The 26,796-nt window shown below is 41.0% G+C and overlaps 2 protein-coding genes across 2 annotated transcripts; both read right to left on the bottom strand.

Moving 5' to 3' along the window:
* Nucleotides 1-13,296: 13,296 nt before the first annotated feature.
* Nucleotides 13,297-14,957, bottom strand: twist1a (twist family bHLH transcription factor 1a). The gene is made up of 2 exons (XM_042436040.1): nt 14,222-14,957; nt 13,297-13,715 (listed from the first exon to the last, which is right to left on the bottom strand). The coding sequence occupies exon 1, from the start codon at nt 14,795-14,797 to the stop codon at nt 14,249-14,251; it is 549 nt and encodes a 182-aa protein (XP_042291974.1). The 5' UTR covers nt 14,798-14,957; the 3' UTR covers nt 13,297-13,715; nt 14,222-14,248.
* Nucleotides 14,958-17,199: 2,242 nt separating this feature from the next.
* LOC121913519 (fer3-like protein) lies at nt 17,200-17,658 on the bottom strand. The gene has a single exon (XM_042436180.1). It carries the CDS (start codon nt 17,656-17,658, stop codon nt 17,200-17,202), a length of 459 nt encoding a protein of 152 aa, XP_042292114.1.
* Nucleotides 17,659-26,796: the final 9,138 nt, after the last annotated feature.

Here is a 26,796-nt window from a genome sequence, read left to right as displayed (position 1 = left end):
ATTAGATTAGATTTTTTATTATGAACATGTTCAAAAAATTAGTAAGAAAACAAAACAAGAATAACAAATAAAATTAACAGAAAACATATACATTAAACTCTTTTTAAACAACATTAATGAATATTTCATGTCCAAAAAGGCTAAGTTAATATAAAAAAGATAAATAACCACACTGAACTGAATGTTGAATCCTCTCATACTAGGCTACTTATTCTACTTATATTCTAGCAAACAAAACTTAAAATATATGAGATCAATTGACAACAAAAAATAACTTTAAAAAATATATATATTTTGATGATTATTTTATATATAGAAAATATGACTCAGAGCATCATTAAAGGACCACTGTGTAGGATTTAGTGGCATCTAGTGGTGAAGTTGCAAATTGCAACCAACTGAATACTCCTCCTCCTCCCATTCTAAGTGTGTAGGATAACCTACAGTGCTGTGAAACTCACAAAAAAGACGAAAAGCCCTCTCAAGAGCCAGTGTTTGGTTTGTTCTGGGCTACCATCGAAACATGGTGGTACAACATGGCGGGCTCCATGGAAGAGGACCCACCATAGATGTATAAAGAGAACTGGCTACAGCGTTGAAGGTGCAGCCCTGTTCATTCCTATGAAAGTTGCTCAGTGGCGCATGAAGCCAAAAAAGCCACTTCCCACTGTAAAAAATTACCTGGATGAAAACATACTGCACACACTCTATGGGCCCAATGTGTCCATGGAGCATGGTCACTAGAGACTGCTAACTTCTGGTTTAGCCCTCGGGCTAACTTGAATAGCAATAAAACGATTCAATCATGTGGCTCTTCTAGACTTTCAAAATGTGATCAGACTGAATGGATCAAATTCTGATAGTGAAATGAATCATTTCACAGGGGTTGTGGCGCTCAAAAAAATTATCTGCTGATTTACAAACGTCTCGTTCACAATGTAAGTCTATGGGAAAAAGTCTTCTTGGACCCAATAGCATCATGTGACATTGTAATTACACGGTATGGCCACTATGTCAAATTGATTTCAAAGCCTGGGGCTGTTCCTGGAGTCTTGGGACTCACTCCCTATGTAGATATAAAGAGATCATTCTAAGATAACGGAAACAACATGATTCTTATTTTCAGGTGATTATACACTAATTAAAACATACTTATGAATAATATATTCCATTTCTGCTAAGTTTGTTCTGCTAGATTCCACTAAATTCTATAGACTGCACCTTTAACTTATATTATGTACATCTCTGTTGGTGAGTCAGTACCAAAAAGATACAATTTTATTCTAACAGCATGTGGAGCTCATGTCTGACAGAATTAGGATTCTTACACGTGCTGCAGCTATGCTTTAATAATACAGTGTCCCCTTGATATTAGACACTTTGGCCAAATAAAGTGCATTATTAGAAGGCTGCACAAGCAAAGCCAGAGTGCACTCTCTCTGATCACATGGTTGACCAGTGGCTACCTGCAAACCTGGTGATAATGCATAATTCATTTCCCCAGTGGCACCTTCATTAACCTGAGCTAAACCTTACACTGCCTGGCAAAGAGAGAGCAGCAGGAAGGGGAACAGAAACAAAGACGCAGAGACAAAGAGTCCCAGAGTGACTGAAAAAGATTTCTAATTACAAGAGATCTCTGTGTTGTTGTAGGTCATGATACCTGTCTCCACGTGGGCAGAGTCCCAACTGGGTCACACAGCAGACAAGGATGAAGCAAAATAAAGTCGCTGGCTCCTCTGTGTTCAGGAGAGTGGAGCGCACTCATCAGGCTGCCCATTCTTTTAATGTCCAGCTGCATACAAAAGAGATCTCCCCTGCTCTCTCATGTTTCTTGTTCATGTGCCTGTCTCTATCTCCCTCTGTCACACACATACACTCAAACACACAGGCAAGTTAGGACAGTAGACTTTAAACCCATGCTTTATGAGTTATAAGGTTGTTATGAGAAAGAAACATGTGACAAGCTAATTGGTGTTTTTGCATCCAGTTCTGTGAATACATGAAGGTTGTGATTTCCTGTATGCAGGAAATAAGATAGCATTGGCTTGTTGATCAACCTGTTTCACGAATGTGCCATAATGTCAAACACAAAAACCTCTTCAAACCTCTGAATTGCACTGTCTCAAAAGACTTCCACTCCTGACACATAGGTGTAGTAGTATTTTTAGAGACTGTACAGACTTCACTGGATTGCAGCTCATACCCTGCAGTGTTATATCTTTACCACTAGAGGTCCCTATCAATCCATCACCAATCCAACTCCTGTAGATGGGGTGAGTATACGGGTCTAAGAAGAGGTATTAGTGGAATGTCTTAAATAAATCACTTTGTGCATGCCAATCATAGCTCCACGACATCCAGTAATCCCTTGGGAGAAAAGCACAATACTACTGCAATGATCCATAACATATTAGAAAGAATTTGAGTGATATTATTGAACATTTACATTTTTATGGTATATTTACCATAACATAGTAAATATACAGGTGTGAGCCAGGCAGAAAATTGCAAATTTGAAGACATTTACTGAAATAGTGAGTCACATACAGATCACACTGCTTCCTCCTCACCCTCTCAGCCTTCTTGAAGCTCTTAAGCTCAACAGGAATCAGTGTATTTATGTAAATTTTGGCAAAAGTATGAATGTTTGCAATGTGAGGATCCTGACTGACAGGGATGATTAGGTGCTGCATTGGTGGTTTTAGAAGTTTTCTTCTCCTGAATCCTTGTCACCATCATAATCCATTGTAAATGACTGAATTAAAGCCGACCACTTGAACCTATCGTTCATATCACAACATATTCCATATTCCCTTTTGATTGTACTGTGCTCCCCATCAAGCTGAGCTATGGCCAGAGCTCCTCTGTCTCTGTTTTACCTGCTCCAAAGACTTTGGGCACATGTGCGTGTGCAGACCTCTTCATTAGTTGATTTGACAGGTTAATTTACAGTATCATGGTTAATAAGATATTGCTCCTCTGGAGTACTTTTGGGTTGCTTTTGGCACAAATTTTGGTGAGATACAAAGTCATAATATTCACCTGTGTACATCTGTTGCATGACCAGCAAGCTGCTTAACAGCTCAAAGTTCATTTGTCATTTAAAAGAGTCATTGACTTATTTCCAGACCTAACACACTCTGCTTAGTAAGCCAATGAGTGACCTGAAGCATGGTGGCCATGATGGTTTGGCCTAGAGGAGGAGGACCGGTGTGTCATAGTTCAGAGGTCGGGAGGTGGAATGTGACAGCCAATGGTAATTTAATGATGAAGAAAAGGCAAGTAGGTAAATATCTTTGTTGTCGGCTTGGACCCTCAAATTTCCAAAATGTTACCTTTTAAACTACAAGAGAAACAGCTAAGTTTCAGCCATGTTTTATTTAGTTTGAGAGGAAAAGTTTGTAAAACCACGAAGTTGTAAAAGCATCTCAGTCGATAACTGAGCATGTAATCTCTCTGTCTTTTTATAGATAGACATTATTGATAGATGACAGATAAACAGTCATAAATTCTATGTTGCAGCATTGTCCAAATGAAGAATACCGATTCAATAAAAGCTATGTATTAAGTAGGCCTGGGTATCATTTAAAACATTACGAGTACCAATACCAGTACCTTAGTGGTACTGATACCAATAATGTGCTTCATTCAATACCTTTTTTCTCCTTCACTCAATACCCATCGTGTGGATAGAACACATTTTGAAACTGTTCAAATTATTGAAATATTTATTAAATAACTGTACAAAACAGTACAATGAAGTATTATCTCCACAGACTGTATGGGTTGTAGCTGATGTGGTAGTGGGCCAAACACACATCGCGTTAAATTGAAGAATGCTTGTGGTGATTGGCTGTGAGCAAAACCACACAAATAGTCATTTTTTTCTAGATCTGGGTATAAAAAGGATTGAATGCAGGTATCGTTTGACTGGAGAAGTTTCTATACTACTTGGTACTGGGTTATTTCGGTCAATACCTTAAAGGTATCAAGTACTGATACCCAGCCCAAGTATTTAGCCATATTTTGGCAAAAACATGAGCCTTTGGAACATACAGAAGAGGTTGTTTATGCCGCAGGAGCAGCTTGAGAAGAATATAACTGACTAAATTCAGTTGACCACAAGCTACTGTTTTCTCTCAAGAAGGGAACTATAAACTTTTTATGACCACTTTGGGTATTTAATATCCAAAAAACAGATTTAGGAACAGTGTATCATTTTATCTCATAAAATACGTCAGTCATAAGGTCGTCACACAGAAGTAACAGAGGGAAGCTGTATTATGTAATTTGTGTGCTCCGTTGCACATTTGTGTGTGTGTTGATATTAAGCCTGTGGCGGGAGGGTGACACAATATAGATTAGGGGTGACACTGACTAAATGTTTGCAGATGAGGGCTCCCAATATCTAATCACCACGGTAACAAGGGTCACCAGAGTGGGCCAGCGGGCCAACTCGCCCAAGGCACTGAGGGTATTAATGGGGCAAGATATTTACTTCAGAATCAACCACTTGTGGGTATGAGTGCATGCATGAGGCTGAGTGTGTGTGTATGCCCTCAATTGTCCCTTGACCATTCGCCCGAGGGGAAAGTGTGTTTGGCCGCTAACACAACCTTCTCCCCCCTGACCTCAGCATAATCCACGCAGTCACAGTCCTGACAGAAGGAGGGGAGTGGACACTTCCTGGTGCACAACTGTGTCATTCTGTGTGCACATTCCTGTGGTCCGATTGTACCCACTGTCACACATGCACAACACAAGACGTATAGTTTACTGTCCTTGTGGGGAACATATTTCTCAGTGAATAATATTTGGCATGACATTGCACAAAGACAGAATAACAAGCCACATGCCGCTTCAGCACAGATAGCAGTCCAAAAAATGTTGCACACTAACCACAGTGCATTATAAAAGTGAGAGAAAGAAAGTAAAAACAAAAAAACAATAAGTGAACAGGTAAAAGAAAAGGACTTTTAACTCACAATTACAAATGCTGAAAAAGTTGGGTCATGTTTTACATGGAATGCATTCATACAGTGTTTTTCAACCTGAGGTCAAAAGCTAAAAGCCTCTCCTTCATTCACTCATTCACATACAACGATACTGAGCAATTTGAGATTTAGCATTTTGCTCAAGGACACGTTGACATATGAATGGGAGGACTTGGAGATCAAACCACTAACCCTAAGATTAATGACCTGTTCTCCCACCTGGGCCACAGACACCTGCAAGTTACACGTGTGTCAGTAAAAAAAAAAAAAAAAGTATTTCAACAGAAAACAGTAAATCATGGCAACATAAGTCACACACAATCTACAGGGGACAAAAATATGACTGCCTTGCATGTAACCAAATATAACCCAGCTTTGAAGCAGCAATTTAGTTCCTCCGAGTCTTATTTCTTCTAGCTCATTTGACTTCTACTCAACAAAGCTATTAAGGGGTAGATAAATGTTCTAGATAAAAGAGTCAATATGTGAATACTCAATCACTTGTACTCTAAACGACTTATTTGCAAATTGCTGGCAGTGGTTAAAATTTTACATACAAAGTGTTTTTGTGCATATGTTGTGTTGTCAATCCAACAAATAATGAAAAATGTTGACTGACCATCAAATTAGACTGAATAATTTGTTAATGTTTAAAACAGGCTCTACTTTTATGCACTTTAGTTTGCCTCACAAACTCCCATTAAAAGTATTGAGAAACATTTTGAGCATGGTGCAATTACTGTTTAAAGAGACAACCTTTTTGAAAAAGCTATTGTTTGTTTTTGCAAATCATTTTATCACATTGGTCCCACTTGAGCTTATGGTCAATAGCAAGCTTACAAATCCATAGATCCACCAACTGATCAAATCTAAAATATACAAATAAATGTTTAACTTGACTCACACAAAGTAAAGTTGCAGGTGAGGTCACTGGAAAGAGGTTTTCCAGCGTTAATCGCCCACATTATGTGTTAAACTGGGTGGTTTTATTGTTTGTTCATTCTACTTCTCATAAAACCAGCACAAAATTGTTCTTTTTATCCTCTCCCTCAGCCTTTTCACAGTTGGGTTTATACAGTAAAATAATACAGCCACGAGAGATAAGGAAGATCTGTGTTTCACTTTTCAAAAGAGTTCAAATAAACCTGCTTTTCATCCATTTAGGAAATTCCACAAAAGCGTTGTGGGGATACTGTGGGCAGGAATACCACAAGTCTTCAGGGAACACCGCAGGAGAATATTTCCCGGAATTTTGGGGCCTGTGCAACCACAGCAGCAACTCGTTTTGAGTCTGAATGCAGCTCACTTTGAGATAACGCAGGTAGCTGAGCTTTTTGTCTCCTTGACTGTTTCTCTCTGGAGTACCCGAAACGAAAACAATAAATGGAGAGAAGAGGACAAGGAGGGAGTGGAGGGGAAGGAGAAAAAAATAGGAGAGGAGAAAAAGGTGCATTTTTCAAATGGTGAATAATTTGTCTGCCCTGACATGATGCTGCGCAGGACCAGTTCCTGTGGCTCAGGTTTCAGTGTGTGTGTGTGTGAGTGTAAATGTGCTATGGGGGGAGGGTCACTTCCTGCACCAACTCCTGATTTTGAGGGCCTTTTAGATTTGTGGCAATGTTGGAGAGAAGATGCAGTAAAAGTGTAATAATATATCAAAAACCTGACACTGAGCAACATTTTAGAGGTAAAAATCTCACTCAGTAAACAGCTCTTTTTTCACAAACACAGGTAATAGATATATAATGCAATAAAACAGGACCCTGTAAAGCAGATTTTATTAATAAAGGTTTGTTAAATGATTTACTCACTTTGGGATATGCAACCTGTATTATTTCATTGCAAAATCTTCCCCACATATTTGCGTGTGTGCGTGTGTGTGTGTGGGACAGAGTGTGGATTTGTGCATTAGCGCATGCAGGTGCTGTTCATGTATGTGTGTGGCCTCGGTAAGATGTGGTGTATGGTCAGCTCTAAGCTAAACAACCTTGTTCAGACATTATGGTACCCCTCCCTTTAAATTCACGACATGCCCACCATTTAATAGCAGAGTCGATATCCTTGTGGTGCCTTTCCTAATAACCCCTGTTTATCTTAAAGCTGAGTGCCAGGATTTACCACGGTCAGGTTGTGTTATTATGTGAGGCACTTCCTCTCAGACGGCCTAGCCTGTCTGTTTGTTCAGCACTTTGTTTTAGCTTAGTTTTGCTTATTATATTTTCTCTCTTCTTCTTCTTCTTCACTTTATGCATGGTTGCGTGTGTGTGTGTGTGCGTGTGTGTGTGTGTGTGTCAAGCTTGAGGCTTGGCAGTGTCTGCTCTGAGGTTTCTGTGGCTGCAGGTAGCGGACCTGTTCACTTAAACACTGTACCTCTAATGTGCTCCAGATGATCCAACTATTTATAACTCTCCCAACACTTACACACACACACACACACACACACACACACACTCACACTCCTCTGCCTTGCTGTAATCCTGGCGCCTAGCTTTTTACTATGCTATCATTTCTTGAAACTAGTTTGGAAACTCTCTCTCTCTTTCACACACTCACACACACACAAACTCTCTGTCTCTCTCTCTCTCTCTCTCTCTCTGTCTCTCTCTCTCACCATCTCTGTGTTAATGTGTCCTTCCTTGCATTTATATGTTCTTTTGGTCTCAAGAGGACCTTTTGCCTCCTTTTTTTTTTTAAAATAGGTGGTGTTACTTTACACTCTTTCCTGTTGTGCCATGACTCCAGTTTGTGTATGTGTGTGTGTCTGTGTGTTTGAGTGAGGACGCTGGCACTAACCATCACCAGGCAGCCAGTGGAGGAGAGTTATGGGGCATTTAGGCCTGTTTTACAGGACCTGAAAAAAAACATGCAAATGGTTCATATGACACCTAACGTCAGGCTTATAAAAATCACACGACCAACACCTTCTGAGAGAGAGAGTGAGAGGGAAGGGAGACGCAGACAGAAAAAACATAGTTAGAAAAGCAAATATAATGTTCTAATATTAATTTTTTTGCTAAGTAAAGAAAAAAAAAAAAAAAAGAAAAACACCCACACACTGATTCATAGCACAATTGGCTAAAAAAATGCTGGCCGGCGATAATCACAGCATCAGCAAGACTTTGTTTTCTTACAGTCCTGGCATTTTTTTTCTTTGTCTCGTGTGGTTTTCTTACTTTGTTAAAGTACACTCACATGCTCCAGCACCGCACACACACTTTTGGTGGACGGCATTAAGTAAATGCTGAGGCATGGTGAGTGTTTTTGTATTTGTGTGTGTGTGTGTGTGTGTGTTTGTGTGTGTGTGTGGAGGTAAACAAAAAGGGGAGAAAGGGGTAGGGGGAGTTGAAAAAGTGGAGGAAATGAGAGGAGAAATATTAAACAGAGCGGGGGAGATTATACGATAGATAAAAGGAGAGAATACGGTGAAGAGGAGAAGAAGGAGAGGTTTAGAGAGCTGAGGGCTGAGGAAAGAGGGAGAAAAAGAGAGGCGGAAAGAAAGGAACAGACCACCTCAAAGTAACTAGAGAAGGACTGAGGAGGGAGAAATAAAGAAGGTGGAGAAAGAACGAGAGACCACCCCACAGTGAACACCAGAGGGAAAGCTGCAGTTCTCAACGTCTATTTCTCTCCCAGCACAGCTCCCTTTAGACCAACACTGAGGCTGTAGTTGCTCTTACTGCCAAGTTATTCCTCACTCTACCCTACCCTACTCTATGTGTGTGTGTGTGTGTGTGTGTGTGTGTGTGCATTCTCACTCATGACAGGGGCCCTCAGAACGCCAGTAAACTACGGCCGTGCTCAGGTTGCTTTCAACAGAGAAATGCTTGAAAATGTTATAATACGGGATGATGCAACCTTGTGCATGCGTATATGTGTGCGTGTGTCAAATGAATTTGTAAACAGAATCAGAACAATCCTCTCTACTATTAACACAACAAGGAAACACACATTTCCACATTGAAAGCCACACTCCCATCAGTGTGAATGGACCTATGTTGAGTCAAACAATGCCCTCTCTCTGTGGAAAAAACACACTGTGTGTTGTGCCTGACCTAGAGGGCCTTTCCACACTGATAGTCCATAGATTCTATTCATGATAAGAGACTAGTGTGGTTTTATAAGGTAAACATGGAGAAAGCCCCTTTAACCGTCATCAGTAGACCCCCTAAACTTCCACATTTTCAGACAGAATTAGACATTCAAACAGCTTAAATCCAATAAAGGAACTTTGTATAGGGTGCAGTAAATTAAGTTAGGAGAAAGAGCCTATGTGTTTGAATGAGCCGTGCTTGTCTTTGATAAAGTGCGTATGTTTATATTCCTAAAGCGGGGCCACTGTGATATTGTCTGGTATGTGGAGAGTTATAAGAGGCTTGCGCTTAACTCAATCTGCAAGATAAACAGCCCCAGGCAGGAGCGCTTCGTTCCCTTCTTCCTGCCTCATTTCTTGGGTTCTCTTCCTCTTTTTCTCACTTGTAAGCTCAAACTCTCTCAATCAGACATTTTTTCTTCTTATGCACCCCATCCTCCTCCATAATCCGTACCCGCTCCTCTGCCCGTCCATCTGAGAGGTATTAGTGAACTGAGTGGTCACTTTGTGGAGGTGAATGTGGTGGCTCGTGGTCCAGCTGGGGGTCACCGCAGTCTGGGGACAGGGTCATTTTGAGAGGTCACAGGTCAGGAATGATGGGTGCAGTTGGCACCGTCCTCAGGGAATGTGAGTGTGTGTGTGCTCAGTGTGTTACTGGGCTGCCAACTGGGAATGTGGACTCACTTCCTCTGTGTCAATTCCCTGTCACTCTGGCCCGGCTTGTTTTTACAGAACCCCCCCAACCCTATAAAGCATTAATATGTCTTTCATAAGACCACAATACTGTACAGTATAATACAATTTAATGGTTATTTCATGCAAGTGTAAACTTTTCATGAGCTTAGAAAAACAGTGCTGTTTTTAGCTTTGTGTGTTTTCCAGATTCTCCAGAGGGTTCAGATTAGGTTTATGCAACATAAGCAGCAGGAGTTTTTTTTCCCAATAAAGGAACATTTAATCACCAAATTAGAGATACCTTGTTTTCACTGGACAGTGATGTTGTGTTGATTACATGAGAGAAATACATTTTTTGCCCAAACTGTCTCTTCAGGTATAAAAAGATAAAACACAAAATGACACAAAAGCCAGTTTGGACTCTTTGAGAATATTGTACTTCTTTCATAATAAATGTAAAATAATTAAGGCAGTATTTGATAATGTTGCAAATCTTTTGAAAGAGATAATTCACAAGTCTGGAACTTAGCAGCTAGAAAAACAGATGTATCACAAAAACCTCTGGGTGAAGTAGAATTTAAGCTATATGTCTATATCTTCAAAACTTCAACCAGTTCACTGTTACAGTCGATTCCGCCAGTGACGAGTGGAGACTGAGGGTTGCAGTGATATGCAAAACAGTTTTTAATTTCATTTCAGAGGATGTCCTCAGGTATGATTGTCTTAGATTTGAGATGCATGAGTCAAAATCAGCAGAGCACAAATAAAAAGAGACCTGAGAGCACACACAGGAACACAGGTAAACACAGTCATGATGAACACACACAAATACACAAAGTTAGACGCACACACCGCTTCAGGTTGAGATGAAACACAGATAATTAGCTGTAATGGAAACCAGACCTACAAATCTAGTCTGTGTTTGTGTGTGTGTGTGTGTGTGTGTGTGTGTGTGTATGTCTGTCTCAGACCAACTTCCTCTCACCCCCCTGTCTTTTTATGGTGTTGAGGGTTAATGTAAACCAGGGCTAGTTACTCTGTAATGGGGAACTTCAAAAAGAGATGGAAGTGAGGGAGACCTAAAAAAGAGAGGTAAGACAGGTACGACTCTGCTAGAGCGATGAAACAAACCAACAAACTTTGCTATAGAGTTAGAAATCCATTTTTGCAAAGATTTACAGCTCCTGGCATTATTAAAACACACACAGGCCTGAACCTTTGACTTTTAGATCAGTTTAAAGACTGCAAGGCCAAAGCAGAGAGATGGAAACTGTGATTAATGAGTGGGAGAGAGTGTGTGTTTCAGTCATCAAAGACTCTATAAATCATAGCACACTTAAACCCAGAGAGCCAGATGCCTTCACACTGATAACAAGTGGTCATCCCATTACCTTCAAACGTCAGAGGGAGTGCAGGAGCTGAGTTGCAGGAGCCCTCTTCCCCCTCTTTCTTTCTCTCTCTGAGGAATGTATTTCCCTGTTTGGTAGGCGTGAGAAATCTCCCTCTGTGTGTGTATAACCTATATATGTGTGTGCGTGTGTTTGGAAGCCTCAGAGGTGACATTCCTCCGTGTCAGAGCAACAGCCTCAAGTTTAAGATAACACGGCCACGGCGATCTAAGGGTGGGAATCGATTCCCCCCGGTGGCTGGGGAGGGCCTCAGGTCAGAGCTGATGGCTTTACCTTCCGCACGCAACCCGTGATGCAAAAACACAGTAATGCTCCCATAATCATCCCTCGACAATCCTATGGAGAGCTGTGGAAATCACTAGTGAGTATCGAACTCAGTGTCTTTCCCCTCTCATTATCTGACTGATATCACTGTTGTACTCTTGTAATTGCTTGTTCCTAGAGGAACTTTTTTACTGTGACATAGTAGCCCTCAAATGTTTATTAAAGGATGTTTATTTGGTTTAAAGATTGTGAGGGTCCCATCTAGTCCCCAAGTCCTGTTCTCATGTGGTCCTACCCTACCTGGATACATCTAAGAATTAATTTTACTCAAGGATTTATTTTATATTTTAATTCGATTATATTAATTGAGAACTTTTAGAGAGGTCATGGTCAATTGGCCAAGTGAACAGACTTTTTTTACTTTGCTCAAGAGGATTCATTTTCTGCAGGTTGATGGTATGTGTGGCCTCTAATGAAGAGAGAGCTGATGTCTACATGACCCTTAATGTCCATATTGCAGAAGTCATTTCATTTGTCTCATTTTTCATTCCTATGGGGAAGCCAGAGGGCCGTCACATTTATACAAAGAGTTTTAGATGAAAAGTGAGTTGTTTTTTTTTGGCACAACCTGTCTTCATTTCACTTGATCTGTGGAAGAACCAACCAGCAGTAGTAGAAGAAGTATTCAGATCATTTACCTTAGTAGAAGTTGCAGAAAAGTCCACTACAAACAAAAGTCCAGCAATCAAAATCTTACTAAAGAATTTTTAAGAATTATTTACAGCAAAATGTACTTAAAGTATAAGTTAAAGTACTCGCAAAACAGAATGAACCCTATGTGTGTTATATTTTTTATATTATTGGATCATTAATATTGTTGCATTATCATATAATCTTTTAGTTTAATGCATCATATTTTATAAACTGATCACCTCACTAGTATACTATACACTATAGCTGTCAAATAAATACTGTATAGTGAAGTTTAAAGTACAATATTTACCTCCGAAATGTAATAGAGTAGAAGTACAAAGTAGCAGAAAATGGAAATCCTCAAGTAAACCTCAAATAGTACTTAAGTACAATACTTGAATAGTGTACTTCTTCACCAATACTAACCATTAGAAATTAACAATTAAAATTTTCAAATCAAAAGCTGCATGAAAAGTTTACTGTGTGAAGCCAGTTTTGATATACAGATTAAGATTATTTTGTTTTCCTCATTATATTACTATATTAAGTATTGTTTTGATTATATATGATGTTTATCTGTGGATAACTAGTTCTGTTTCATCATAATTACAGGTATTTGCGATCACACGGTCCATCCAGTTTGCAGTATGACCCGTATCCACCCCTTTTATCTGTCAAAGCTCTTGGGGTAGCTGCTGTAGCACCTGCAGGAGACTCCCATGCTGACCTGTGGCTCAGAGGACATCTGGGAATATCATGCATGCCTCCCACAGCTTCACATTCACCCTGTTCAAACAGACCACCGGCTAATTATGGCTTTCCCAGATCCCTGAGCTCAAGAAATCACTACAGAATAAGCCACGGGTGTGAGTTGTTTTCTTTTGCCCCCTCCGCTGTGGTTTAGTTAACTGGGGATTCAGCAACAACCAGTGAAAATAAACTATCTTCATTGGCCTGAAGTGCTAAGACTATGGGAAACAACTTTGTTTCAAAATTTTCAGGTATTTAAAACAATTCTTGTGTGTCAATGAAGTGTCCAGATATGTGAATTGTCTTGAAACTGACCAGTTTTTTTATTGAGCATCTTAAGTTTTATAAAGAATATATACCCAGAAGGATACTTTCATTTTTTATTAGCAAATATTTACAAAACTCAAAATGTGCAGACTCCAGATCCATTCAGCATTCTGTGATATCCCAAAATAAATAACTTTTATTTGAGTGGGGGGAAATGAATTTCGAACCTGTGTAGAAAAATAAATACAAATACTTCATTTGCTGTGAAACACTGTCACAGGGAATGTGAAATGAATTGTCATTTTTCTCTCATGTTTCAAAACAGAGCAGTTCCTCAGAGCTCATTTTGTTTTTACAACATTCATAGTCGCAGTGGTCTTTCTTCATATCCGTCCTGTCCCATAAGTGCTCCCTTGCAAATATAACAGTCCATGCAACGGGAAATATGAAAAGCCCGCTCTCCTCTGAGGCCTGAAGCACAGCGGCTGGGCCTGGGCCTCAGCTGCGTTTTGCCTGTTTCAGTCTATCTGAAGAATCGGACTGATCCAATGGTCCTTCAGTCTGGATAATCTGTGAAAGAAATATTATGAAAAGAAGATAACTATAAATTTCTAGGACTTATTGTAGGCTGTGTCTTAATACATTTGAATATGTGCAATGTTGCAACCTGGTTGTGACCAAATGGAGACAAAGTTGTGCATATTTTCATCTTAAAACCCCCCATCTTCACTTGTAAGTAGTATGATGTATACATTTCATATTATAAAGTGGTGACATATCTTGGCTCTTTTACAAGTTCTGTGTATAATTTGAGGTGGGTTTTTTTGTATCTTCTATGAGGACCTATGGCCTACTCCTTTCATAACAAAGATGACTCAAGCAAATTAATTGTGGAGGAGTTTGTGGGGGTTGTAAATACAAACAAACAAATATTGCCACCAGTGTATCCCTAATGGTTCAATATAACTATATTACTTTGATTTTTCTGTGCGTAAAATGCGCATGGGGACATTTTGGCACAATTTGGTACAGATTTCTGTCCCTGTAGGATGAAAAGTGAAAGGAGCTCAGCTTACCGTACTGTCCCATCCACAGCAGCCCTGCTAGTGGGACGCAGTAGACAAGGACCACGCGCCCCCCATCCTCCAGACCGAGAACGCGTAGCTCAGACGCTCGTGCGCCACGTAGCTGCAACTGGTCCCTCGCGCTTCCAACTCGTCGCTCTGCAGAACTTGGCACAGGAAGTCGATGTACCGGGCCGCCAGCTTCAATGTCTGGATCTTGCTGAGTTTGTCCGACGGGAGGGTAGGAATGATCTTACGTAACGACGTGAATGCCTCGTTAAGGGACTGCGTCCGTTGCCGCTCGCGGATGTTGGCCATCACGCGCTGTGTGTGTAGGTCATCAAAGGAAGGCTCGGGGCTGCTGCTGCCTTCGCTGCCGCCGCTCCCAGCGCTGCCGCCTCCGCCGTCGCAACTCTTCCTACATTTCTTCTTCCCGGGGTTCGCACTCTCCAAATCCCCATCTTCTTCCTCGTCCGCGCTCCTCCGTGTCGCTCGCCGCTTCCTCGCGCCTCTGCGCGGCAGCTGACGGTCGGTCTCCTCCTCGCTGTTTCCCGCACTGTCCATCGGGGAGGAGTCCTCTTCTCGCATCGTCTTTTCCAACACTTTTCTATGGCCTGTAGGACCGTTATGATCTCCTGCAACCCCTGACCCGTATCCCCTGAACTGGTTACAACATCAACAAACACTACAGGTAATAATGAGTGTGGTCTGCAATATGGGTGTGGGCTGATATCACGGTAAATCTCGTGCGCCACGGAAAGGGAGAGGTGTGTGCCAGACTGGGACGACCAGGGCTCTTATAGCGGGGAGCGGACAGGAGGATTTTGGGGAGCGCTGTGATTGGGTGAGGAGGGGTGTAACATAATACCGCAGGAGAAGGAAAGGACTGGTTATAATATCAGGGATAGAGTATAAGACATTCAGGCTCATTCACACAAGACGGGGAAACGGGGGTGTATTTATGATGTAGGGGCGGTGTTGTTGAATCATACTGTAGGTGTAGCTTTGTGCAAGAACAAGACTTGTCCCTCCTTTAGGGATAAATCGTGCCTCTCCCACCCCACCCTATTGCCTCAAATGCATAATACTCCTTTTTTCCAAATACTCTGCTGACTTTATTCAAAATGAAACTGAGTATTTTTAATTCATTTGAAAGTCCATAAAATTATTTTTGACAAGAAAGAAATCTGCTTCGTTTCATGTTCAGATCACCAGACAAGGCTCCTGTCTCACCTGCACATCTTGATGTAAGTGATATTTATATTTCTTATTTGGTTTCACTTAAAAAAGTGAAGTACATAAAGTTGTGCCACGGTCCCCAAACCCTTATCTTGTTACCCAGAGTTTGATCAACAAAGTGAACATAGAAATCTATGAAAACTGTCCATCAGCTGTAACAGGACATAACAGAAATTCTTCCACAAGTCTCTCTCTCTACGTGTCTAGACACTGCCTGAGATGGGAGCAGTGGTGGCGGTGAATATCAGACCTACTGAAACACAGGAGGTTGTCACAGCAGGAGGCCTCTGCTCCTTAAGCAGACCGAGGTGTTTATTTTCCCGTCAGCGGCCCCGCGTTGAGGTATGCGCTTAAATGGGTCTGACTCCCGCAGGGATCTCAACACCGCGGCTCAGGTTTAAAAGACGGGCCGTCCCAGGGAGCTCTCTGGGCGGATCCTTGCGCACAGCGGGGTCGCTAAGGCGGTGTACGGCTGGAGCGTAATGCAAACACTGGATGTGATAAAGATGGACAGGGGAAAGAGAAAGACCCACTCGTGCACACAGAGCCTAAACACGCACACATGACCACCCAGCTCTGGGGCCTGCCGAGAATATAATATGAAAATCCAGCAGAAATAGCCTACCTCTACATGTGGCTGAAACTAGATCTGGCAACTTTTGGAGGTGGTTTGTGGTGTGAGTTACCAGCTGTGAGGCCTCACCTCTGATGAAGGATGATGACACACAAGGAGGTCCGGTCTGACTGCGCCACAAGCGCCTTTCGGGCCTGCACTAAAAAGCCTATCTCTGTCTTTAACAGAAAGTGCATGTCTGGGGGTCTGTCACTCTGTTTACTCGGTCTCTCTCTTCTCTCTCATCATATCTCTGACTCAATTCACACCTCAGTGACAAAGATTATACCCAGCCTCATGGTGAGCCTCGGATTTGTGATTCAAATCCACTGCATAACCCTCATTAGCACGTGGCGCAGGTGATAGGGCTTTCATTGGCCAATAAATAGTTTGTTTGTTTGTTTTTCTATTTGAGGAAAACCTCTGGCTGCTCTTGTTCTCAGCCACACCTGATCCGCGATGGGCCAGGTGAGGCCAACGTCTGTTTCGCTCTCCAAGGTGCTGAAAAAACTCACCTGAGTCTTCAGCCTCGCACTGCACTCTGACTCAGAAATCCTTAAAAAAATATTATATAAGCCAAGCCTATCTTCTAATGAATGTATGAAAGTTGTATTAAAGTGTACAGATTATGATCATTTACTTTTTAAACGGGGTTTGGATGCAGTTTCCTAAATAGGCCTACAAAATAAATGAGGCATGATCGATCATGACATGATATTCCTACACACTGGCCTAAACGAGTCTAAATCTAATTGTATGTTTTCTTTATAATTGAAATGCAGAGCAAATAACGCATACATTACTTATGCATACCCATACATTTATTTTTTAGGCAATAATAATATTATATATAATAAAGAGGTTTTCTCAGCGTATTTATGTCACGTCTAATAATTTAATATAACAATAAAATGTTGTCACTGATATATTTTTCTCAGAAAAAATGTGCTTGACACTTTATAAGAAAAAAGTATAGTCTAAAATATTCTTTAAAATCCTGTAGTCTACATCTATGATTCCAGAGACTGGCCTATATCACAGTTTGGATATAAAAAGTGAACATTTAAAATAGTTCATCAGTTCGTCAATGTTTGTGTCTTTGTCGAATACAGCCCTGTTTATATTGAACTACTGTGACTCAGGTGTTCTCCAGCAGATCCTTCATGAAGGAGATATAGACGATGGCCAGGCGGAGCGTCTCAATGCGGGACAGCCTCTTCTCGTAGGCGAATGTAGGAACTTTCCTCCTTAGTTCATCAAACGCCTCATTCAGACTAAACATCCGCTTCCTTTCCCGCACATTGGCCGCTTGCCGCTGGACCACGGTGATGATCCGCCTCCGTTTGGACTGTGTGCGCCCGTGCGCCCCGCGGCTGTAGTACTTAGGTGAACCCATCACCAGATGCTGCGCAGTGCTCACCCCGTCCTCAAGGTCCCGGCTCCAGGGCGAGTCGCTCAGCCGCGTCTGGTTGTTCGGACTAGAAGGGCTGTCATCCACCTGCTGTTTTGGTCCCAAAGCGTACTTCTGCGAAAAATCCATCAGGTTTATTTCATTGACAAAATGTATTAACGTAGAGTCCAATAAGCGACCTTGCATCTCCATATTCAGTCCCCAACTGCAGTCTCACGGAGATTATGCCTCTTATTATATCTCTGCTATTCAGTCAAGCGCAAAAACTGACGCAAATCAAAGCTTTCAGGACTGGTTACAATCATTCACTAAAGCAGGAGAGCATCTCAACAAGTATATCCAGCCATCTCCAAATCCGGTCAGAGCACGACAGGGTGAGATCCTATTTGGCTCAAGTCCAAAGGCCTTTCCAGCTGTTTTAATAAGTCGCCTATGCCACCTCACAGCGCGACATCTTTCATACCCCCTCTAGCTCTGAATTGAGTCCATTTCTGCCGTGAGTCGGCCGGTGAGTGCGTTGAATCCGAGGAGAGAGGCTTAAAAAAAAGGCCGAGAGGAAGCTGCAGGGCCCCGCCAATTGATGCGCTGTCCTCCTGGAGGCCCTTAATGAGCTTCTGAAGAACGGAGTCTCTCGACAGAGGGTCATACAGTCTTGTTTGCACTTTCCTCTCTGCTTCAGAGGCTAAATAATGACACTTTTATCACTTAAACAGGCCAGGGGAAGACCAAATACAACATTCCCTAACAGTCACTATACACCACAAGCTTTTCTGTTGCAAATTAAAGCAAATAGCTGTCCGTTTCCATGGCAGGACAGAGTCCACACTGCAGGGACTGCTGAGAAGGACATTGGTGTAACTGTGGGCTTTCGTCCTCTGGAGAGAGTGCTTGGTCATGAAGAAGTCTGCATTAGTGAGACTAAATTTGCTGTTGTTGTTTTTGATGTTGATAGTGGTGATGACAAAGATGTGAAAAGTGAGTAGTGGCTGATCATTCAAGTCTGACCTGAACACATGGTTAAGGCTTTGTTGAAACCAACCTTAAAACACAATGAAATTGACCGGCCAGCGTTTTTCATGCATTTCTGAAAACCAATAGTGAAACAATTGGTAGATAATTTCCCCACCTCTTTATGGTCAAGCTTCATGTGTCTAACATATCATTTTGTGCAGAGGAAATGCAGCTGTGAACAGTTGTTAGGTCTAATTTATTGCACAAATTGCTTTGGTTATAACCTACAAAGATTGACTGCTGTTAATTATAATGCTGAAGAGAGTAGAAGCACATGCACATATATACTTGTCTGTATCCAAAAGACTGGGAGCGGAGACTGTTGAACTACTTCACAGTGCTGTTAGATTATGTGCGGAGGGACATCAGCTCCACATTTGACTTGCCAAATAGAATTTCCTTCTTGGCTAACCCAATAAAGTTTTTCAAATTTAATACAATTTTACTTTAATGCAGGCAAACATTGATCTTCCTACTAACGGAATAGGCAGAAGGAAGGGTTATATTTGATACAGAAATCAGACTTGTGGGCTGCCAAAACAGCCTCCAGAGTTTTAGTTTCTTGGGGTTAAATAACTCACTCAAGGGCAACTAAACTATTGTGGTTGAAGGAGTTGGAGGACTATGCTGTTCTGAAAGTTGCTGAATTCAGCCAATGTAGTGCTGGTGGTTTTATAGCTCACTCACATGATGACAAATTGTTCCAGAGGCTTGATTAAATCCAACTTTCAGCCTCACAAAACTGGACCAAGATAATTGATCTGACTAAAAGTATAACAAAATGACTAATCCCTGTGGATAAATTCTTCTTCGGGTTGTCCTATGTGGGAGGTTGTAGGTCATGACTGATCCCAGAATAACATGCATGTATGGCAGAGATCTGCACTGTAAGGGAAATTGCAATTCATGCAGGTATATGTTTAAAAGGTCAAACCTATGATGTTTTTTAATGACATTTATAGCCAGTATGGTAACACTTTATTATACATTATAATGTGGTCATAAGCAGACATTTTTGAGGAGTATTCATTGATGCACTTTATCTACAACCACTCGTCATACGAAGCCTCTATACCTGGTGTATGAACAGATAGTTACGATATGTCTTAGTTTAACATTTTAAAACACACCTGTGAATAATTTGTACACATGCATAAGCAGTTAATAAATCATTTATAACACGCTGTGAGGATTTGTTCTCATCACAGCTATATTAAACATTCATCAATTGTTTATACACAATTTATGGTTGCATCATTGGATGAGTTTTGATAAAGACATTTACACAATTCCCTTATATTTGATTACAAAAACATTATAGTGTCTTATAAACAATGAACTAAGTGTTCACATATTGCTTATTGATACTAAATAGGGGCATTAGACTATGTTCTAATAGTCATCATGAATCATACATAAACAGACATAAACTACTTCGGAGTTAGCCAATCCCCGTTTTGTTTTGGTGCTTTTACTCTCTCTTGTTATCCATTGAATGTAAATGATCAAGAAATAAGAAAAGTTGAAGGGCTGTTCTCAGCTTTATATCTGTTTTTGAAATTCCCTGGTAGATCAACTTTCAGTAGCTGTGAACACATCAGCAACATGTAACAACAGTAACCCTCTGTCTTTTTGCATTTTGAAGTGCCTTATGCATTCCTGTGTGCTTATTTCATCTACACAAGAGTGTTAAAGCAGTCAGTGTCTGTGTTGTATACACACTCCAACCTAAGTGTATCTTCTCCATCTCCCTCCGCTGCCTCTTCTTCCTCTCGCTCTCTGTTTTCCTGGCAGGCAGATAAACATGATGGGACATTCCGCCGGTTGTCGTGGAAACGCTGAGAAAGCACAGCTGGGCGGGAGAATATGAGGTAATCTCACCCTGGGGCTGCTGGGTAAATATTGGTCTTAAATAAGGAGTAAAACCCCAAAAGAGGCACACAAACACACAGACAGACACAGAGACACACACACACCTACAGGGGTTTAGACCTTCACACAGAACACTCATAATGGCCCCATTTCCTGCTCTGCTCTGTTATTACTGGTTGCACAGAGTGAAATTAATGATAGTTTTTGATGTGAATAAATGTTTGTGGAGGTAAATAATGGAGGTTTGACAGATACGACCTCAGTGTGAAACCTTGTGATGACGTATGGATTGGACGTTCAATTCAGTCAAGTGGATTTTCTTTATTTCTAGAAAAACAGTACATTTGTTGTCAGGTTATGATATAAATTTTTGATGTTTTAACAGAGAGTCTAAATGTATTAACACACAGCTTCAGTTTAAATTTTGAACCCAACTCAGTCCATAAATTGTGCATACATTATCCTACAGCACAACAGCAGAGAGAGCACTTGACACTAAATTCCTCTTGGAATTTGGGTCCATATATCACCAAAAATACCACAGTAAAATGTGAGTAGGCGGCCTGGGAAGAACCAAAGTTGGGTCTTGCATGTTGGGAAACACGATTTCATTGATTTCACATGATTGAGTATGAAAAAAAAGTGTGGATTTTTTTTGTGTGTGTGTGTTTATACTGTGAAGTTGAAGTTGTAATTTGGTAGTTTTTTATTACAGACATCACTGGAGAACAGTATGTGTCCAGTGTGCTGCTCAAGAGCAGCCAGAGCTGTTCTCACCATGTAAATCTGTCTTCCAACTCCTCCTCTGGCTCTGTCCTCGGTGTGCTATAAGAACACGGCCAAATCTCTCCCACCACCACTGTAAATCTGAAACTAGACACTTCTCTCTCATTCTGTTCCTTTGTCTGTTTCTCTCCCTGTCCAGAGAAAACTGTCTTTCTCAGTTGTCTCTGTTACTTTTTCTTTCTCTCTACATGTAACTGATTGAACATACATACAGTACAACCTTCACCTCTCTATCTTCTCTCTACAGTTGAGCTGGCGTGAAAGTTGATGCTGCATATGTTGTTGCATATAAAGGCGGAATTGTTATACTTACATTATAAACCTTGCACAATATGTTTTGGCAGTACTGTGCTTAGTTACGGCCATGCCAATAAAGCAAATTTGGATTTTGAAGCTGAAAATTCAAGAGAATCAGGGAGTCAAAGGGAAACAGAGGGAGTAAGGGAGATGAGTTTAACTCCTGACCTATCTGCCTCTTCTTCATCGTGTCACCCTCATGCTTTCGCTCTCAGTCTTTCTTTCCTTTAGCTCTCCACACCCAGAATCTGACTCATTGGTTCACTTGTCCCACCTTCCTCTGCATCTCACCCTCTGATTGGCCGGGCACTTTAGCCAACAGCCAGTCATGGAGTGTTTACACAGCTGGGTGGCCAGTGAAAGGTAGGGCTCATGTATGTGTGTGTGTGTGTGCATGCTCGTGGAAGTTGGATAAACCCCAATACCACATCATATATCTCCTCTCCTCGCCCCCCTCCTCCTCCATTACTCCCCCTCTTCCTCTAAACCTACACCTCCCACTCGCCAAAACCGCTGCATGCCCTCAGCTCCTCCTTTCTGAATTACCCCTCCCTTTTTTAATCCAACCTCTCAACTGCCTCCGCCACCACCACACTAAAAATCTCATCGCGTGGCTCCCCTCCACCCACCCTCACCCGTGTCAGCACCTTGCCTCGGCTCGGCCCCCCCCCATTCTGCTGTCTGAGTAATGTCTGTGTTTATTTTCTGAAAGAAGGTCACCCATTCTTTACTGTGTATTTTAAGGGTGCCATGTTTCATTTGTTTTACGACTCATATTCTCTCTGTTGTGTTCTGCGTGCCTAAATTGCTGTGGAGACTGATGCCACGCTTTGATGATGATGATGATGATGATGATGATGATGATGACTAAGATCGGAGCGGCATGCCTAAAGCAGTTTGGCAGTGTAGGTTTTGTCCTCATGCAATTTGACTGTATGTGTGCTTGTCTGGGTTTGTTTGTGTATAAGTCGTAATTTGTTAAATCAGCGCCTTTCTGTGTTCACATTGATGTATTTTATGTGAAATATGTTTACACATGACTGTTCCAGATAGATTGGGCTTTTTTCAACTCACCACAGTGGTAGAACTGCTTCAGAAATGAGGCAAGTTGGAAAATATGGATAACACTGAAGAGGAATATCCCCAGTTCTCATAACTTTTGAATGAATGCATGAATGTTTCTCCCCTCTGCTCGATTGGCAGTGCTGGAGGGAGGCTTGTCAAGTATTCACAGTATCCAAGAGTCAAAAGAAATTTCCTCTCCTACCTTTTTTTGTCAAATATGATAGGACACAGTGTTTGGGAATTGTGCTGCATATTTATAAAGATTGAGTTGTAGCCCTTCCATACCTCAGGCAATTTATTTCTACCCTCAATGTGGATGCAAATGATAGATGTGGTCTGGCTGATCCTGACCAGACCCTGTAAAAAAAAAAAAAGATGACAACACAATAACAACCAATGGCACAAAAGGACTTAAAAACCAAATTGTGTTTCAATGCTCTTCTGTGAAATTGATTTTCTTGGTTTCTGGTGCTTGCCGCACTGTAAATTTTATAAACCGCCCATGGACTGGATATAAAGATGGATGTAGCGAGGTGTGATGTCACCCACTGGTTTGCACTGGAGCCGGTTTGAAGCCCAGAGTTGCTGCACATGATGTTCAGTGACATGTTTTCCGTTTTTACGAGTGCAGGGAGTGCAGGGAGTCCCAGGAGCCTGATAGAGCAGCAGGTGAGTGAACTGTCAATCACAGCTGTCAATCAACACCCACATGGCAGACATCAAAGCCTACTATAAGTCAGTCTTCAAATCTTATTAAAGGAGCTATAATTTCCAAAATGACCACCAGCACACTTATTAGAGGGCCTGAATTTAGTGATTGAGACTATAATGACTTGTTGGAAAAAATGACTGACTAAGTATTTCTAGAGAGATGTTGCTGCTTTTTGAATGAGAGTCATTTGTAGCCAGGGATTTTTTGGTGCCAGCATCTAGCATCCATCGGTGGCATTGCACTTTAAGGTACATTAGCTTTAACCTCAAGTTATGGTAGTTGCCGCTTGGTACAGACATGAGAGCAACAAGTTGTGGTTTTATGGGGGTTATATGCTGGACTTTTCCTTAGCTGGGTGCACTGGCTTCCTGGAGTCTCATTGTCAATGAAGGAATGTCAGACAACTAGCAGAGGCTCTAGAAGTGGTCCGTACAGATGTGAGTGTAGTATCTCATCTAACTCTTGGCAAGAAAGCGAACAAGCATATTTCCCAAAATGTCTAACTACTCCTTTAAAATGAATGGTAGTAGAGTAGTAGACTGCACAGCTCCTGACAGCCTTAAACCTTTATGACAGCTAAACACAGTTTGTAGAATTGACTCAAATAAATGGAAATGCTTCTCTCAATCTGAATCTCAATCCAGTATCCTTCAGACACAGATAAGAAGACAGATCAGCTGATGTTTTGCAGCATTTCCCAAATTCACAGGAAAAATTTTATTGCATGTCATCTTTAAAAAATGTGCTCACATCCTTTATGGAGTTTGAAAATGAAACTGAAGTAAGAGTTATAGAGGTTTTTGGAAAATCCCCTTCAGCTCATGTTCAGATGACACTGACTTGTACAATTCTTAGAAAAGAGATGCGTTATAGTTCTGGATAATGCACCTGTGGCACATGTTGATCATATATGCTACAGTCTCAACCTTATTTGGCTACTATGACCTTCAAAAGAGCTGCTGTCTTTTTAGTGTGGATCTCTAAAATCCATGAGGAAAATGAGGAAGATATATGTGTGTTTCTTTTTGTGTTAAACGTATTTGTCATATGTTGACTTTGTCAGTAATCAAAATGAGCTTGCTTGCCAGAGTCAGTGGTCGGTTCACTGATCAGAGGAGCCTCTTTCAAATTCTTGTCAATTACTTTATAAGTGCTTTTCCAGCAATCAGCCTGCCTGATATCGACTCAGTGGAGTGGGCGGATTCAAACGTCTGGACCCAGACAAGCAATCAGCTCTAATGTACACATCATCACCAGTGCTTTGGCCACCCAGGTTTCTCTTTCTTTTCATCTCTTCTTCTCTTTCTTTCTCTCTTTATCTTGCCCTCTTTCATACTCATACCTTCAGCTCTGCAGTGTGACATAAAGGTTGTCATAAAAAATGTAATAATAAAGTATTTAGTTGTGTCCTGGGTATTGTCCTGCAAAGCTACATGACTAAACATGAGATCATTTTTTCCAAACCCAGAAGCTTTTTTTCCCCTCATGGCTTATTTATTTTTCTGTGGTTTTGGGAGGTTTTAGTTGAAAGTCTGATGATATGCCGTGTGTGTTTCTCACTTTACCCCTCCCCTCATTACTCTCCGCTTTTCCGCTTTCCTCTCGATTTATAAGCTCAAGGTGATAAAGGTAATTTTTTTACATTAGCTTGTTGTTCCACAGTAAATCATGGGGCTCAATTTGGCTGTTATAATATGATTTGGCCTCATTCTTTCAGTATCAGCTTTGTCTCTGTGGATGATGTTACAATCATAATAGATGCATACAGTTAAGATTAAAAGTAAGTAACCTTATTTTTTTTACCTTTTGTCCTTTGCTTGCCATATTTCCCCAGTGTTTTGGGTGTAGGAGTTACGGTTTGGTCTGAACACTGTCTAGACGCCTGTGAGCCTCCCACTACCTTCTGATTATACTGAGCCCTATTAATCTCACTGGTCTGGCTGGCCAGGGCAGAGCACACACACACACACACACACACACACACACACAAACACACACACAAACACACACACACACACACACACACACACACACACACACACACACACACACACACACACACACAAAACATAAATACAAGTAGGCAGACAAAAAGAAAATAAGAAATTTCAGGTGCATAATAGAGTCCAAATAAAATAATGATATGATATGATAATGATATGCAAAATGGCAGAAGAATGGAAAAAAAAACCAAACGTAATGAATGCAAGATATGAACAATGTGTACAGTGTACAGAAACTAATATAAACGTGTTAGGTGTTAAATGTGCATCACAGTCAGTTCCATAGAAAAACATGCATATACTGCTCAGTATGTCTATGTGCACAAAAAGTAGTATGCACCTGCACCTATTTTACAGATGTAGTGTTAGGACACTATTCAAACTGTTGAGTAAAATTTGAAATACCATAGTGTTGAAATAAAAATCCTACACTGAAACAAATATTACCCATAAATTGTGTTGAAGTGATAGTTCTTTAAGATTTACACATTTATGACTGAAGAAGTTGGAAAACTTTCATATTAGAGAAGTTATAGTTGGTTGAAGAGCTACCTGGAGGACAGGTTTCAATATATTAAAATCATTTTTGGTAATTGTATAAATGATCCACAGAGCAAACTTACTATAGATAATTGAGAGAGTTAAACTGAATAAATACCTTCAAATTTAAAGGAATAGTTACATTTTGAGAAATATGCTTATTCGCTTACTTGCCAAGAGTTATTTGAGAAGATTGATACTGTCCGTTCAATATGATGTAACAACCATCAGCCGCTTAGCTTATCTTAGCATAAAGAGTAGAAATGGAAAAAACTATATCCTGGCTCTGTCTAAGGGTAACAAATCTGTCTACCTGCGCCTCTAAAGCTCACTGATTAACATATTATATCTTTCATACAAAAACGAAAGTGAAAAAAACGGTTTTACTGGAGGTTTTATGCCAGACTATTTTTTGGCCTGGAGCAGTGACTGCCTGAAGTCTCTGCTGGTTGCCTGGCAACCTCACTGTTAGGGCAAGATTTCAAGAAGTCACTGCTCAGACAGAGCCAGACTCGCTGTTTCCCCTTTTCCAATCTTTATGCTAAGACAAGCTTATCAGCTGCTTGCTTATAGCTTCATAATTAGCATAAAAATATGAGAGTGATATCGATCTTCTCATCTAATTCTTGAAAAATAAGCAAATAAGTATAGACTATTTCAAAAACTGTTAAACTATGGCTTAAAGGACCAGTGTGTAGGATTTATTGGCATCTAGTGGTGAGGTTGCAGATTGGGACAGACTGAATACCCCCTTCCCCCTCCCCTTCCAAATGTGTAGGAGAACCTATGGTGGCTGTGAAACTCGCAAACAACACAAAAAACACAAAAACGCAAAAAACGCAAAAAAATGCAAAAAATGCAAAAGACCATTTCTAGAGCCAGTGCTGGGTTTGTCTGCTCTGGGCTACTGTAGAAACATGGTAGTGCAACATGGTGGGCTCCGTGAAAGGGGACCCACTCCCTGTGTAGATATAAAGGGCTCATTCTAAGGTAACGAAAACACGATTCTTATTTTCAGGTGATTATAAAATAATTAAA

Source organism: Thunnus maccoyii, chromosome 15 (genome assembly GCF_910596095.1).
Source record: "Thunnus maccoyii chromosome 15, fThuMac1.1, whole genome shotgun sequence".
NCBI classification, from domain to species: Eukaryota; Metazoa; Chordata; class Actinopteri; order Scombriformes; family Scombridae; genus Thunnus; species Thunnus maccoyii.
This window is presented reverse-complemented; position numbering and strand designations above follow the sequence as displayed.